Source organism: Molothrus ater, chromosome 1 (assembly GCF_012460135.2).
Source record: "Molothrus ater isolate BHLD 08-10-18 breed brown headed cowbird chromosome 1, BPBGC_Mater_1.1, whole genome shotgun sequence".
In the NCBI taxonomy this organism is placed as follows: Eukaryota; Metazoa; Chordata; class Aves; order Passeriformes; family Icteridae; genus Molothrus; species Molothrus ater.
This window is the reverse complement of record NC_050478.2, coordinates 36,182,767-36,195,282: the sequence shown is the minus strand read 5'-3', so window position 1 is coordinate 36,195,282 and position 12,516 is coordinate 36,182,767. Positions and strand designations below refer to the sequence as shown.

At 42.7% G+C, this 12,516-nt stretch overlaps 2 protein-coding genes and 1 long non-coding RNA gene across 3 annotated transcripts in view; 1 reads left to right on the top strand and 2 right to left on the bottom strand.

Annotated features, from left to right (window-relative positions):
- The window catches only part of PLCL2 (phospholipase C like 2), a 100,228-nt gene extending 97,690 nt beyond the window's left edge, over nt 1–2,538 (bottom strand). Inside the window, exons 1-2 of the mRNA XM_036403462.1 lie at nt 2,264–2,538; nt 1,046–1,589 (exon numbers count right to left, since the gene is read on the bottom strand). Of these exons, the coding sequence (XP_036259355.1) occupies nt 1,046–1,360 (315 nt within the window). The 5' untranslated portion in view covers nt 1,361–1,589; nt 2,264–2,538. The remainder of the gene's footprint in view (nt 1–1,045; nt 1,590–2,263) is intronic.
- LOC118695088 (uncharacterized) lies at nt 1,874–2,545 on the top strand. The gene has a single exon (XM_036396486.1). It carries the CDS (start codon nt 1,874–1,876, stop codon nt 2,543–2,545), a length of 672 nt encoding a protein of 223 aa, XP_036252379.1.
- Nucleotides 2,546–8,647: 6,102 nt separating this feature from the next.
- LOC118684032 (uncharacterized) lies at nt 8,648–12,160 on the bottom strand. The gene is made up of 3 exons (XR_004979756.2): nt 11,982–12,160; nt 10,559–10,646; nt 8,648–8,706 (listed from the first exon to the last, which is right to left on the bottom strand). It is a non-coding gene; the product is annotated as an uncharacterized LOC118684032 (long non-coding RNA).
- Between the last annotated feature and the right edge of the window lie 356 nt (nt 12,161–12,516).

The following is a 12,516-nucleotide window of genomic DNA, read 5'->3' as shown; positions in this document are numbered from 1 at the left end:
AACCTTTCAGCCTTTCATTCTACCTCCTCTTCCCTGTCCAGCTGAGGAGGGGAATGATAGAGTGGCTTTGGTGGGTGTCTGGAATCCAGTCAAGGTCAGCCTACCACAGCTGATTTTGGAAGCATATAAATATCTAAGAAGACAACACATCTAGCTTAATTTAGATCTAGCTGATCTTGATTAAACTCAGATCTTAAGTACTTGAAGTTGTGCCTCATTTCACAGCTGTTATACCATTGGAGCAATTTCTCTGTGCTCTCTCAACATTTCATTTTCTCCATTTCATTGGAGTGGAAAGGTAACCCAACATATATCTCAGGAACCATGAATTTAAGAAACCAAAACAAGCGTCTTGGTAGAAATAATTGTATTTTTAAAAAAACCCATTCCTTTTTGCCCAAGCTACATTCTACCACTGATGCTCCCCCTACCTTTCAAGCTGAAACATAAGCGTTCAGAATGTGCAGAGCTACTTATAAAGATGTTTCTATAGGTGAAGTATAACTCAGCCTACTGCTAAACGAGCTGTCATTTTTAACAAGCATGTTCCCTATTATATACCTTCTCCCACCCCCAGCCCAATGAGAGCCTGAATGTCTCATCACCTGCTGTGTGCCTGTCACACACACAAGCCAATGGAGCCACTAAATTGCTCTGCACAGGTGCATCCCAAATAACAAGCATACTGTGCAATTCACGTCTTTCCTTGCCAGGCTGGTGCCCATGTTGTCTTGTCACAAGCCAGCTAGTTTCTCTCACCTTCCCTAACAGGAGTTAGACCCTTCTACTTTAATAAACCTCAAAACACAACGCCCTGCTACCCCCGAGCGTGGATGTATACAAAGCCATCCTCTCACCGTTGTCCACTTCTGACAAAGGAAAAATCAAGTCCCCTCGCCACAGGGGGGAGAAAAAAAAGAGAAAGAAAAAAGCTGCCTGTCCTTTCATCTAGAGCCAAGGCTCTGTAAGCCCAATGTATCGTCCGCATCTCCCTGCCTCTATCACAGAGAAAAAGACCCCGATGGGGAGGAGCAGGAGCTCTTACCTTAATTATGCTGCTCCTCCGGGGGATGCCGGGTTTGCCTTCTCGTTGTTGACTGGCGGAAAATCCTCTTTCTTTGCTGCTGCTCTCCGGGCTTGCAGGAGGAGCTGATCCCGGCTCTTCACCGGCTCCCGGCTGGGCACAGTCCCCGTTGGAGACCCGGCTGCCCGCACTGTCAAAGCGGGATCTCCCGCCACCGCCGCCTCCTCCTCCTCCTTCCCCATCTCCTGCCTTGAACGCCACCTTGCCTTGGACCGGCCCCGGGGAGGAGGGCAGCCCCCCGCCGCCGGTGCCGCCACCGCTGCCAAACTCCGCCATCAGCCTCCCTGGCTACGGCAGAAGCACCGCCGCTGCCCCCCTCCCCTCCTCCCGCGGCCGCTCGGCGGTGCCTCTCCTTCCGCTTTCTCTCTATTTACGATCGGGGGATTTTGAGCCTAAGTCTCTCCCCCCCGCGCATTTGGCAGCCGAGGCCGCGTAGCTCCAAGAGGGGAGGGGGGACGGACGAAACGTGTCGGTGGCGGCTCGGCGAGCACCAGTCCCGCAGCACCTGGGGAGGGAAAAAGAGACGAAACGTGACAACCGGTCCTCACACGAGGCGGGGGAGCGTCGCACCGCGGCGCGCTGCCCTGCGCGCACACACGGACACGCGTGGGAGGAGAGGGGGCTCTCCGGGGTCCCCGCCCGCACACCCCTGACCCGCCGGGGGCACCGAGCGCAGCCCCGCCGCGGGGACAGGGACAGCGACCGGCCCGCCACTGGGCGCGGGAGGCTGGAGGGGACCGAAGGAACGGAGCTTTTGGGGCTGCTCAGCCGGGAAAACGAGACGCGTTGATGGCGGTATTTTCTCACCCTGATACAGCGACACCCACAATCGCTGAAGCAACGAAGCGGGAGCGAAAAGAGAACTTGCAGAACAACACGCCCCAAAGCCTCCGGCCCCGGCCCGGGGGAAAGCCCGTCCCACGCACGGCGGGGACCATTCGCCGCAGCCCCTCTCCGGCCACTACCGGCGGCCAGAAGCGGCGGAACACGAGCAGGCTCGCCGCCGCCGCCCCGCGGGGCAGCCCCCGGGCGCCCTCGGCAACTTTTCTCCCTTCCCGCTGCCTGCCGACATCCAGCCGCTCTAGAGCGGAGACAGCCCGGCCGGGGCAGCAGCGGCACCCCCGGCCCCCGCGGCACCCTCGCCCGCAGCCGCCCGCACGCTGCGGCCCCGCTACCCACCTCAGCGGCGAGCGGAGCCCCCGGCTGCCGCTGCTGCAGGAGCCGCTTTTCCCCTCTCCCCTCCTCCCCGCTATGGTCGCCGCCTCTGCCCGGAGCCGGATACAGAGAGAAACTGATTCATGTGGCTGCTTCCCTCGTTCTCAGCTGCTGCTGCTGCTGCCGCCGTCGCCGCCTTCCCCGGCCCAATGCTCGGCAGCAGCCCCGTGGGGGGAAACGCCGGCAGCGCCGAAGGGAGAGGCAGCCCCGGCCGCCCCCGCGAGGAAACTCTCCGGGGAAGGCTGAGCGAACGATCCGGGCTCGCCCCCCTGCCGCCGCCAGTCACAGGGCCGGCCCCGCGCGGATTGGCGGCCCCGCCGCCAGCACCCCCTCCGGCAGCTCGGGGGCGCTCCGCCCGAGGGCAGGACCCGCCCGCCCCTTCCCGCGCCCCGCGCTCACCGGAGGATTCCTCCGCACGCTCCCGCCTCTCGGCCGGGCTCCGGGCCGGCCCCCCGCTCCCGGCCGCATCCTCTGCTCCCCTCCGCGCCGGACGGTGCCTCGGCGGCTCCTCCCGCCCCTCCCGTCGGCGCCCCGGGCCCTTCACCCGCCCCTGCCCACCCGAGGGGCTGCGGCCGCCCGGGCGCGCAGGAAGGGCGGGGGGCGGCGGTGGAAAGGCTGGAACGGCCCTACTGGGCGCTGACAGCCCAATTAGTCCAATTAGAGCCGTTAATTATTAAAGGAACGAATGTGATGGAGTGCTGGAATATTAAAAGCTTAACGGAAACTGCAATTTGATGGTTGCCTTCAAGCGTGTCCACAATACAGCATGCTCGGCCGACGTGCCCTCACGTACCCGATACACACTCGTTTAGGTTTGCTATGAGACAAACAGGAGGCACTTGGTGGAAGAGCAGTAATTCAGAGAGCTGCATATTTATTTTTACCTCTTAACACAGCTGCATGTTGCAAGAGCTTGATATTTCACGATTAAGTTGAATAAAGGGAAATGAAATGCCATAGTTGAGGCACTTGGCCCTTTGCTTGGAATTCAGAAATTGAGTCAGTTTGGGAGACAATATATTGAGAACATGAGCAAAATTGGAAATCACAGAAATAAGAGTGCAAAGAGTCACACTGAGCAATGAGACACCTAAGATGGCCCACACCATCTGACCTTCAGCATTTGGCTTAATGCAGGAGCTTGACTCAGATTATAGTCGAATGAAAGCACTACACTTTTAATTTAGGTTCCCTCAGTTGCCCTCAGGAGATCACTGACTGTGCCTGGAACCGCTGGCACAGAGATCAGATACCTATCCTAAATAGCTTGAATAAGGCAGCATAAATATCCCCCTTCAGCATACTGGTGCTGAAAACACTGGATTGAAGGGTGCATTTTCAGTCCTGTTCCCCAGCTCCAGGGCTTTACCACGGACTGCAGAGCAGTGCCATTGTACCTTTGTGGCCCAATGCTCTGAGCTGTCGCCAAAAGGAAGACACCTCCATCTTTTCCTTCAGAACACCAAGGGACAGCTCACTCCTCCAAAACATAGAGCCACAGGGATGATGTCTTCTGTCTTTTTTTACTGTTTAGATCACTTGGAGCATGAGAGCCCTCATTTCAATCTCCTCTTCCTGAAGAGATTGACGTCTGTGTCCCCACGGTCATTAAACAGCCACCTATTTACAGACTGGTGCTGGTGAGAGCATTTTCTTCAATATTCTGTCTGCAATCTGGACAATGCTGCTTGTCACGGCAGCAGAAAAGGAACCATAAGGTGTGATGCAGATTGGAGGAAAGTATGAAGCTCTTTGGAGAATATTACTTACTCAGTATCATTTCTAGTGGGTCAAGGAAGTTCAGAACCTGACACTGCTACGTGACTCATATATGGTCCCAATTTAATCAAACTATTAACAAAGCTTAAGGTTAAATGAAAACGTGCACATTTGCAGGATTTAGACTGTAAACACTAGGGACATTAATATTAAACTTGAGATCTGAAGTAGCCAAAGTTTGTGGTTTTCATTAGCTGGTAATACAGTGATTTTACCATTTGCCCTTATGCGAACATCTCTTGCCTGGACATTTTGCCTCACCATTTAACTAGGAAAAGTCAGCCTTGAATATTAAATATTATCCAGTATTGTATCTACAGATGTGGACATCACAAGCCATCCCTACAGGAGACACTTTGTCATCAGGAGCGTCACTGTTTCTTCTGAAGATGAAATTTATACACAACAGGTACAAAATGTTATTAGAACCATTTGTCACAGAGCCTTGCCAGTAAACTGGTGAGGAAGATGTGTGCTTTCTGTCATCTTGCTGCTTAAGATGCACATAGCAGAATACCAGTTTTAAGGCCTTTAGCAAAATTTCATCAGTCCTAGCTCAGAGAAAAAAGGATTAAAAAAACCCTTTTCAACTCTGCTTATCTGTCCAACCTGTATAGAAACAAGATAACAACGCTGAAAAAGAAATCATTTAACTTTAGCCTTGGCAGTTCTGTAATGAATGATATCAAGACCTGCAGACATTGCCAGACTTTTGACTGTGAAGGTGATGATTCAATACAAAGGAAAGAGTAAAACTTCTGAATCTAGTCTTAAGGATACAGGCACACAAGTCAATACAATAGTATCTGTATTATGCTTATTCTAAATATTGAAAGTTAATTACTGATAAAAGCATTGTATCAGACACTAAACTAGAAAGGTTGTTCTAGCAAGATGGAGGTAGAAGATTCTCCAAATCTGAGATTTCTTCTGACTGCCATTCACTGATTTTTCTTATTGTGCCATTCTGTTTTACAGGACTTCTTTAAATTAGTCCAGTGTTTATTCAGATGCATTTTGAATGATTAAAGTTGAAAAATATTTCCATATACAAAAGGAGGCATTTCTGATAAACCAAATCCCAGAAATGGTCACCAAGACTGAGCTACTCATAGAGACCTTGTTTATCCCTGTGAGCTCAGGTTTCCAAAGTAGTTCATGTGATACTAATGTGAACTATATGCTTTCTTTGCCAGAACTTTTTGAAGATCAAGGGGTGAAGAAACTTTTTCATTATCATTATACAATAGTGGCCTCAGCAGGCTCTATTTGTTTAATTGTTAAATGAAATAAGGATTATAATGGAATCAAAAGACCCTTCTATGACAATATTTAACTCTGAGAACTTGCTGCCATGTGCACATATTAGTATTTTCATAAAATCCTATTAAATATCAGAGTTCCACAGCTAAGCTAACATTACCCATTGAACTTTTCTAACTCAAATAGTGTGACAGTAGAAACATGCCAAGAAACAGGATATGTTTAAACCCCTCACCAGTGACTAAATCACTAGTGTTTAAAGAAGCCAAATACCAGATTATTGCTAATACACTAAATACTTTTTATTCCAAACATGAAAAACTTTAATTAGCAATTATCTTGTTTAAATGTTGCTTTTCTGACACCTCTGCTTGAAATATGTTTTTTCATTATTGTAAGTATCTCTGCAATTCCGGTGATAATTTAAATTGCTTGACTTGATTGTTCAGGTCACAGTCTAGCACATACTTGTTTGTTATACTTGTTTATAATTAAGTATACATGTTTAAGCAGTCCCATTACAGTCAGAATCTGATTCATAATTAATCCAAAGCAAAGTTTATCTATAAATAATGCATTATTGTATAAAACATCTGTAAAGTGCAGGTGTGTTATATGCACATAAAATTTGCCAACAGTACAATGTGCACTAAAGGTGGCAAAAAGAGGTAGGAAAACATAAACTGACAGATTTGTCTGCTGCAGAGCATTTATTAACATTGTGTACATGAAAATAATTCTTTTTGCAATTTTAGAAAGTTCATTATACTAACAGTGACTATAGGAGTCAGCTGGGAGTTGGGCTTTGATGATCTTTGTTGGCCCTTTCCAACTTAGGATAGGCTGTGAGTCTATAACTCTAAGTATGTGGATTTTTTTTTTCAATCAAGCAGCTCAACCACTTTAGCCTATTAAATACAGCTTAAAGAATGTTTGCTCTCTATCCTACCTATAATGCCTTTTAGTTTGGCCACCAGCCTACTCAATGTGATGGTTCAGAATTAACAAGAGCTTAACAGTAAATCTACTATTCCCCTAAAGACTCTTGAATCCAGGAGGAGTGCTTTTCTAAATCAAGATAATTCAATAGTTGTTCTCTAAACTGTCTAAGACTATCATGCTGCAGTGGTTAGTTGATTGCAGCATAGCTTTAAATCACATTGCCATGAAAATGAGACTCTTTGTATATATGTTTTAAAAAGGTCAAGGTTTTTAAAAACTGAAAGAGAGTATTCCCTTCCTGACCATTAAAAGAGAAGTCTTAGAGGGAATGTTAAAGAGCAGACAGGAAGGACTTTCTGGATATCAGAGGCTTCCCTTAAGGCCTCAGTTGGCAAACTATAAATTAAATATTTTTAAAAAGTCTTGACCTAGGCACTAAATCTGAGTAACTCTTTTGGGAATCCTGGAGTTATCGTAACAGGAAATTACAGCTTATCTTATTCTAATATGTTATTAGTTTGTCATTCTTGAAAAGGCTGAAAATCAAATCTTTGTTTGTCTTTAATATCACCATTTGGAAAACTTATTTTGTAGCAATACTATTTGAGGTATTTTTGGATAAAGTTTCAGTGGGGCAAAATTTGCATTTTCTTCTACTGGGGAAGGGAGGCACCCTGGAAAAGACTTGTATAGTGCCCATTTCAGCAGAGGCACATGCATTTTATCAGAGAGGCCAGGACAACAAACCTGTTCTGAAGTTTCTGGTGCATCATTCAAAAGAGCATACACACACTGTTTCCCATCTCCTGGCATTGTACTCTGCTCTCTGAGGAGAAGTTACAGTTACAAAAACCAGAGGAAAGCCAGGATTCTGCATAGAATTGGGTTTCATTTTTTCCCTCCTCACGTTTGTAAGTACTGGGTATATACAGAAGTGTTTGACTTGTGAGACATAGGACATTTCATAAGTCATCTACTTTTTGTCATTTGAAGCATCTAACTATATTTTTACAGGAGCATGCCAATAAAATTGCCCACAAAAATGTTAATAGTGATCAAAAGCTTTCATTAAATTTGCACAAAGACAAAACTCTTAATTTGTAATTTCAGTATTACATGCTTTGTGAATTCTCATCATAGCAGAATATTAAACGCTTTCACTCTTTGAGAAAATCTGCATCTTTTCCATCATAGGTGAGTAGGTAAATAAAATCAGTAGGATTTTTTTGACAGCCTGAGTTCCTTCTATAATTGTCTTCATTTTATCATGTCCATGAGGGTAAACACTGGGTCTACATGTGCTAAGTAGGAGTTGCAGTGTGTTATGTCTTCACCTTTGAGGGTTTAATGGGAGAGTTAGCACATACACACTTCTGCTGATAAACAATTAACTGTGTGCTGGTGTCAGCTTGTCTTGTTAGAAATATTGCAACACAATACCACAGAAAGAGGAATATATATGTATAAAAGAGGAATTAAGTGCTTTTATTGAATGGCAGTCAAAATATACATAATTTACTTTAGCCTAACAACTTTTCTGAATTACAAGAAATCACATTTTATTCTTAGCCCAGAACAGGGGTTGAGAAAGGAGTTCATTAAACTTATTCTACTCCAAGACATAAATGCATTTCTTTTCAGTCATGTGAGAAAAATCACACAACACAAATTATTTGAAGCAGGTTTAAAAAGGTCTGGTAACATATGGGGAATATAGTTTTTCTTGCTGTTTGGCATGGATACTGGTAGACTGCAAGACAACAGCCAGTGAGATTGTATCCTGTCCTAAAGGTTGTAATGGAGTTCCTTAATCCCATTATTTTTTGTATTACATTAGCGATTAACATCAGTTCCTGTCCCCTAAAGATGGTAGATTTGGGTATGTTGCACTAACCAGCACAGTTCTTAACAGAAGTGAATTCCACCATTTAATTTTTTATCCAGTATTCCAACTTCTGAAGCATAAGTCAACAGTCATATTTGTTTTCTTTATTTTTAGTTCTAAAAAATTACAGTATTTATAGATAGTTTCACATGCATATTCAAACCTTTTTTACTAGAAATAGGCTTGTGGTCAGAAGACCTTAACAAAATATCTATTGTACAACTCTCACAAACTGACAAGAGTCGGTAGACAGGTAATAGACTCCAAATTTCTTTGAAACATTTATATTTTGCATAAACAAAACATGAAATTCAGGGTCCTGATCACTAATGTAACTTTTCCTATACTCTCTGAATTTTCAGAAAAATATATTTATGTGCAAGATCTCTCTGTTAATATACAGCCTTAATATAGTTAAATATACTCACTTTCTGAGTAAACAGCAGCTGAAGTAAAGGGAAAGTACCACTTTTCTTCTGCCAAAAACCAGAAGGAAATTCCCAGCTTCTGTTCTGTTCTTTGCTATGGCAACCTACTCCTGGAAGAAGAGTCACCAGGAGTGAGAATCTCTGTTGGGATAACAGTAAAACTAAGCAGTATTTGAAGATTTTCTAGTTCTCTCACATTTTGACTTCATGTATCAGGAGGCTGTGAAAACAAAGTTGCTGCAGCTGGCACTCCTCTAACTCCTTTTTGTACAGAAAAAGCCCTTCCAGCCTTCCTTTTCTCATCTGACTTCCCCTTTCTGTAGGGATCTATACATTTTTCTTGAATTCATGGTACAAATTGCTTTTTCCTCCTCCACCTAAGATAAGAGGTTGCAATGAAGTTCAATCCTCTGAGCATTCCTAAGTCACTGCTCAAGGACAGGAGAAACTCCAGAAAAGTTAGGAAAATAGTAAGAGAAGAGCATGAATGAAGATAATTTATGAAAAGGGACAGCAGAGAAGGACAATAGGACATAATAGTAAAAACATTAACCTTTACTTATAATAAGTTTCAGGATTACTGTTATCATATTCCATAGCACTAATATAGACACAGGAAAAAAGAAAAGAATGAACACCGAGTGAAAGAAAAAGTCAAAATTAGAGAGGGAGATAAAGCCAAGGAACCATGGTAGCAGAAAGAGAATAAGAACTGTTAGTCATTAGAATTGAAAAACAAATTTAAAGACAGAAGAAGACAGAAGGAAATTAAAGAAGATTGATAAGATGGAAGAAAAATATATTATTGCAAAGAAAGTCTTAAAATGTAATATTAAAATAAAATTCAAATAACTTAACTTAGTTGCCAAGGGTTATGACTGTACAGGGGAAGGAGGAAACTAGACTGATCACATGGAATGATTATGAATGCAAGAGCTCCTCACATTCAGATGCAACGAGGAAGCAACAAACACAAGCTGAAGAAGGGATTTTCTCTTGCAGATTACATTGCCAACCCTGATGTGTTCCATATGTGTTTAGTCCAGCAGAAGCAGCTGAGGCCTAAATACATGCTTGACTATTTGACATTGCTCATTTCAGTACTTAATAAAATCACTTTCTGTGGAAAGAGGTGCTGCATTTTTGCTCTATTTAAAATTCTTTCTTTTTTCCCCTTCAGTTCCTAAGTTCTTCCTAAGCAAGAAACAAGACATTAATTCGACTGTTGATGAAGAATAAGATCAAATTACTGACTTTAATCTTTTTAAATTAATTGTATTTGTACCTGTGTTACAGAGAAGCCTAAAAGCCCCAGTCACCATTGGCTTGCTGCTTGCTGCTGTTGACATCATATAAATGTATGGATCCAGTTCAGAGCTGGCACGTAGCCATGCAGTTTGAAACATAAACAGTGTGATCTTGCATCTCCTCCCAAAAGACCACACAGACATTCTCTGGGGAATTTAGAAATCAGGACCTCCAAAATTTCTGGCCATCTTCCTGAGCACTTGGTCATCTTTCTCTAGAAAAATGTTTTCTGCATCATATGTGTGTAGCTAGAAGGAATTTAGGATAAAGAGCAGTGAAGAAGGCACCGTGTATGCCAAAAGGATTCACCAGTGTACACCCACTGATTTCTACCAGTCTGCATCTTTATTTTTCCATTTGTTTAAATTATTTTAAGGCACCTCATGCACTTAAATCTTATTTGAAGTCTCAACTAAAAGGCACTATAATAAGGGTGCAAAGGGTCATGGTGTCAAAGAAAGGAAAATTATCTTGATTAATCTTTGTTAAGTACAGCATTTTAACAGAAGATAGGCAATGAAATTCAGACACTGAATTACTTAAGTAATAAGTTACTTCCTATCTTTTAAAGCATCATAAAGGTTCCCTGGGCATTTAGAAGTGCAGGTGTGTTTAACCCAACTCCTCAAAACTATGTTCAGCTCTTTTTCTCACCAGTTATCTTGGAACTCTCAATTCTGCTGATTTCAGTAATTTCTTCTGACTGAAGAGGCACCACCTAAATTCCTTAAATTTTGTTCGTCTGGAAGAAAAAAAACAATTTCTTTGACTTTTTTTTCTGCTGCCTAGCTTCTTGAATTATTAATAATGCTTTGTTTCACGTTGTTTATCAGCAGGATTTCTGGATTATGACTATGCGCACGCAGACACACGCACACACACACACACACACACACAGAGTCACAACTATTTTCTTTCTTTTCACATTCTGAGTATTCTTGGCTTTCCCAATAATATACAAAGCTATGCTCTTGGGGAAAAAAAATAGGTGAAGTTACATGAAGCAGATGAAATAGATGTTTCCAGCGAGACAAACTATGTGAAAGGAGCAGATGAAGCTAAAGAACAATGTACTGCACTGTTCCCCAGTACCAAGTATGGAAAACACCTCACGAAAACCGGTTGTAAATGTAAACATGATTTGTCCAAGGAAAAGAGAAAAATTGGCCAGAAAAACAGTAGATACTTTAAATAGGTATTTGATTTGAATTTCTGAGTTTTGAAATCAACTTAAGATTTTTGATATGTGAATGACTTATAAATCCAGTGGGAGTCCGAAATTTATTCAGTGGAAGAAAAATCTTTACCCTAAGGCATTACAATTGTTTCACTATTTGTGAACTAGTTTTCCTGAAATTGTCTAGTATATTTTTAAATTTAGATAGGGCTAGTGTAAGATATGCAGATCTACTCCATAGTAATTCTTCCTTTTCCTTGTAGCTGAAGACTGACCTTTCAGTTCACTAGCACAAATTTTCTTGAAATACCTGACAGGCAAAGCAAAGCATCCATCTTGGTTGTACATTTTGAGACAACAGTTTGACCATTACAAATCCACCAAGTATTAAAACATTCCACTCTACATACAGAGCTGCTTTCCTTTCAAATGCAGACTATAATTAGCTAAAGGCTCCCCTCTGCTCTCCTGAGTATAAAGGGTCATGCTAGCTGTGTGTGGAAGTACATATAGTCAAGCATAGCTGGTATATTCATTTCTTGGTTCTCACACTGGCAAAAAGCTATTATTACACAAACAAGACAGTTATCTCCAGAGAGGCAAAAAGTACTGGGCAGCAGCTTGACATTACATATTTTACATCTTGTAAGCAGCAATTTAATTAAAACTACCAAGATAATCTGAATATCTGTATTTTGCTTTGAAAATAAGAATTATATACAGGACATTTTTTTTCTTGTACAAAGGCAGTAGTTGAGAAATTTGCCACACTCTCAATTATTTATGTGAGCATGAAGTTAGGCTGGCCACACCAACTGAGAGTATGACCTGCAAAACCACAGCTACATTAGCTACCCTGAGGGAATTCTATTTCATTCACAGTGACATGCTTGGGCTTACCTTATATTCACTTTCACCAAGGAAGAGACAATCACTGATATTTAGATTTTTTAATTTTTTTTATGAGGTTAAGAGCAATCCTCTACAATGGACCTTCGTGGACAGCAGTTCATGAACTTCGGACTCTCCAGGGAGACAAGGATCCAGAGGGAGAGTACTCCTTCCTCAGGCAAGCTGGTTTTGAAGGTCCATTGCTGGAACTGCAGAATCAGTAATAAACAAATTAGTCCCCTACTATTGATGGAAATAATGATGCAAAATTATTTCCAGGCAACTCCATAACTCTGAGTCACTGATAAGATAGTCACTATTTCTGTCACAGTCCCTTTGCTTTTCAGGCCTATTCCATGTTTCAAATACCTGATCATATTTCCTACTATTACTGCCTCTAAATAGCAATAATCCTGTCTGCAATAATGCCAATCATTAATGATAAACTACATTCCTTAAATAAATGAACAGCTAAGTTATCATGTGATGCTGCCCTTTTTTATTTTGCTTTGCCTTTCCAGGACTCTGCAGACTACAGCCATTT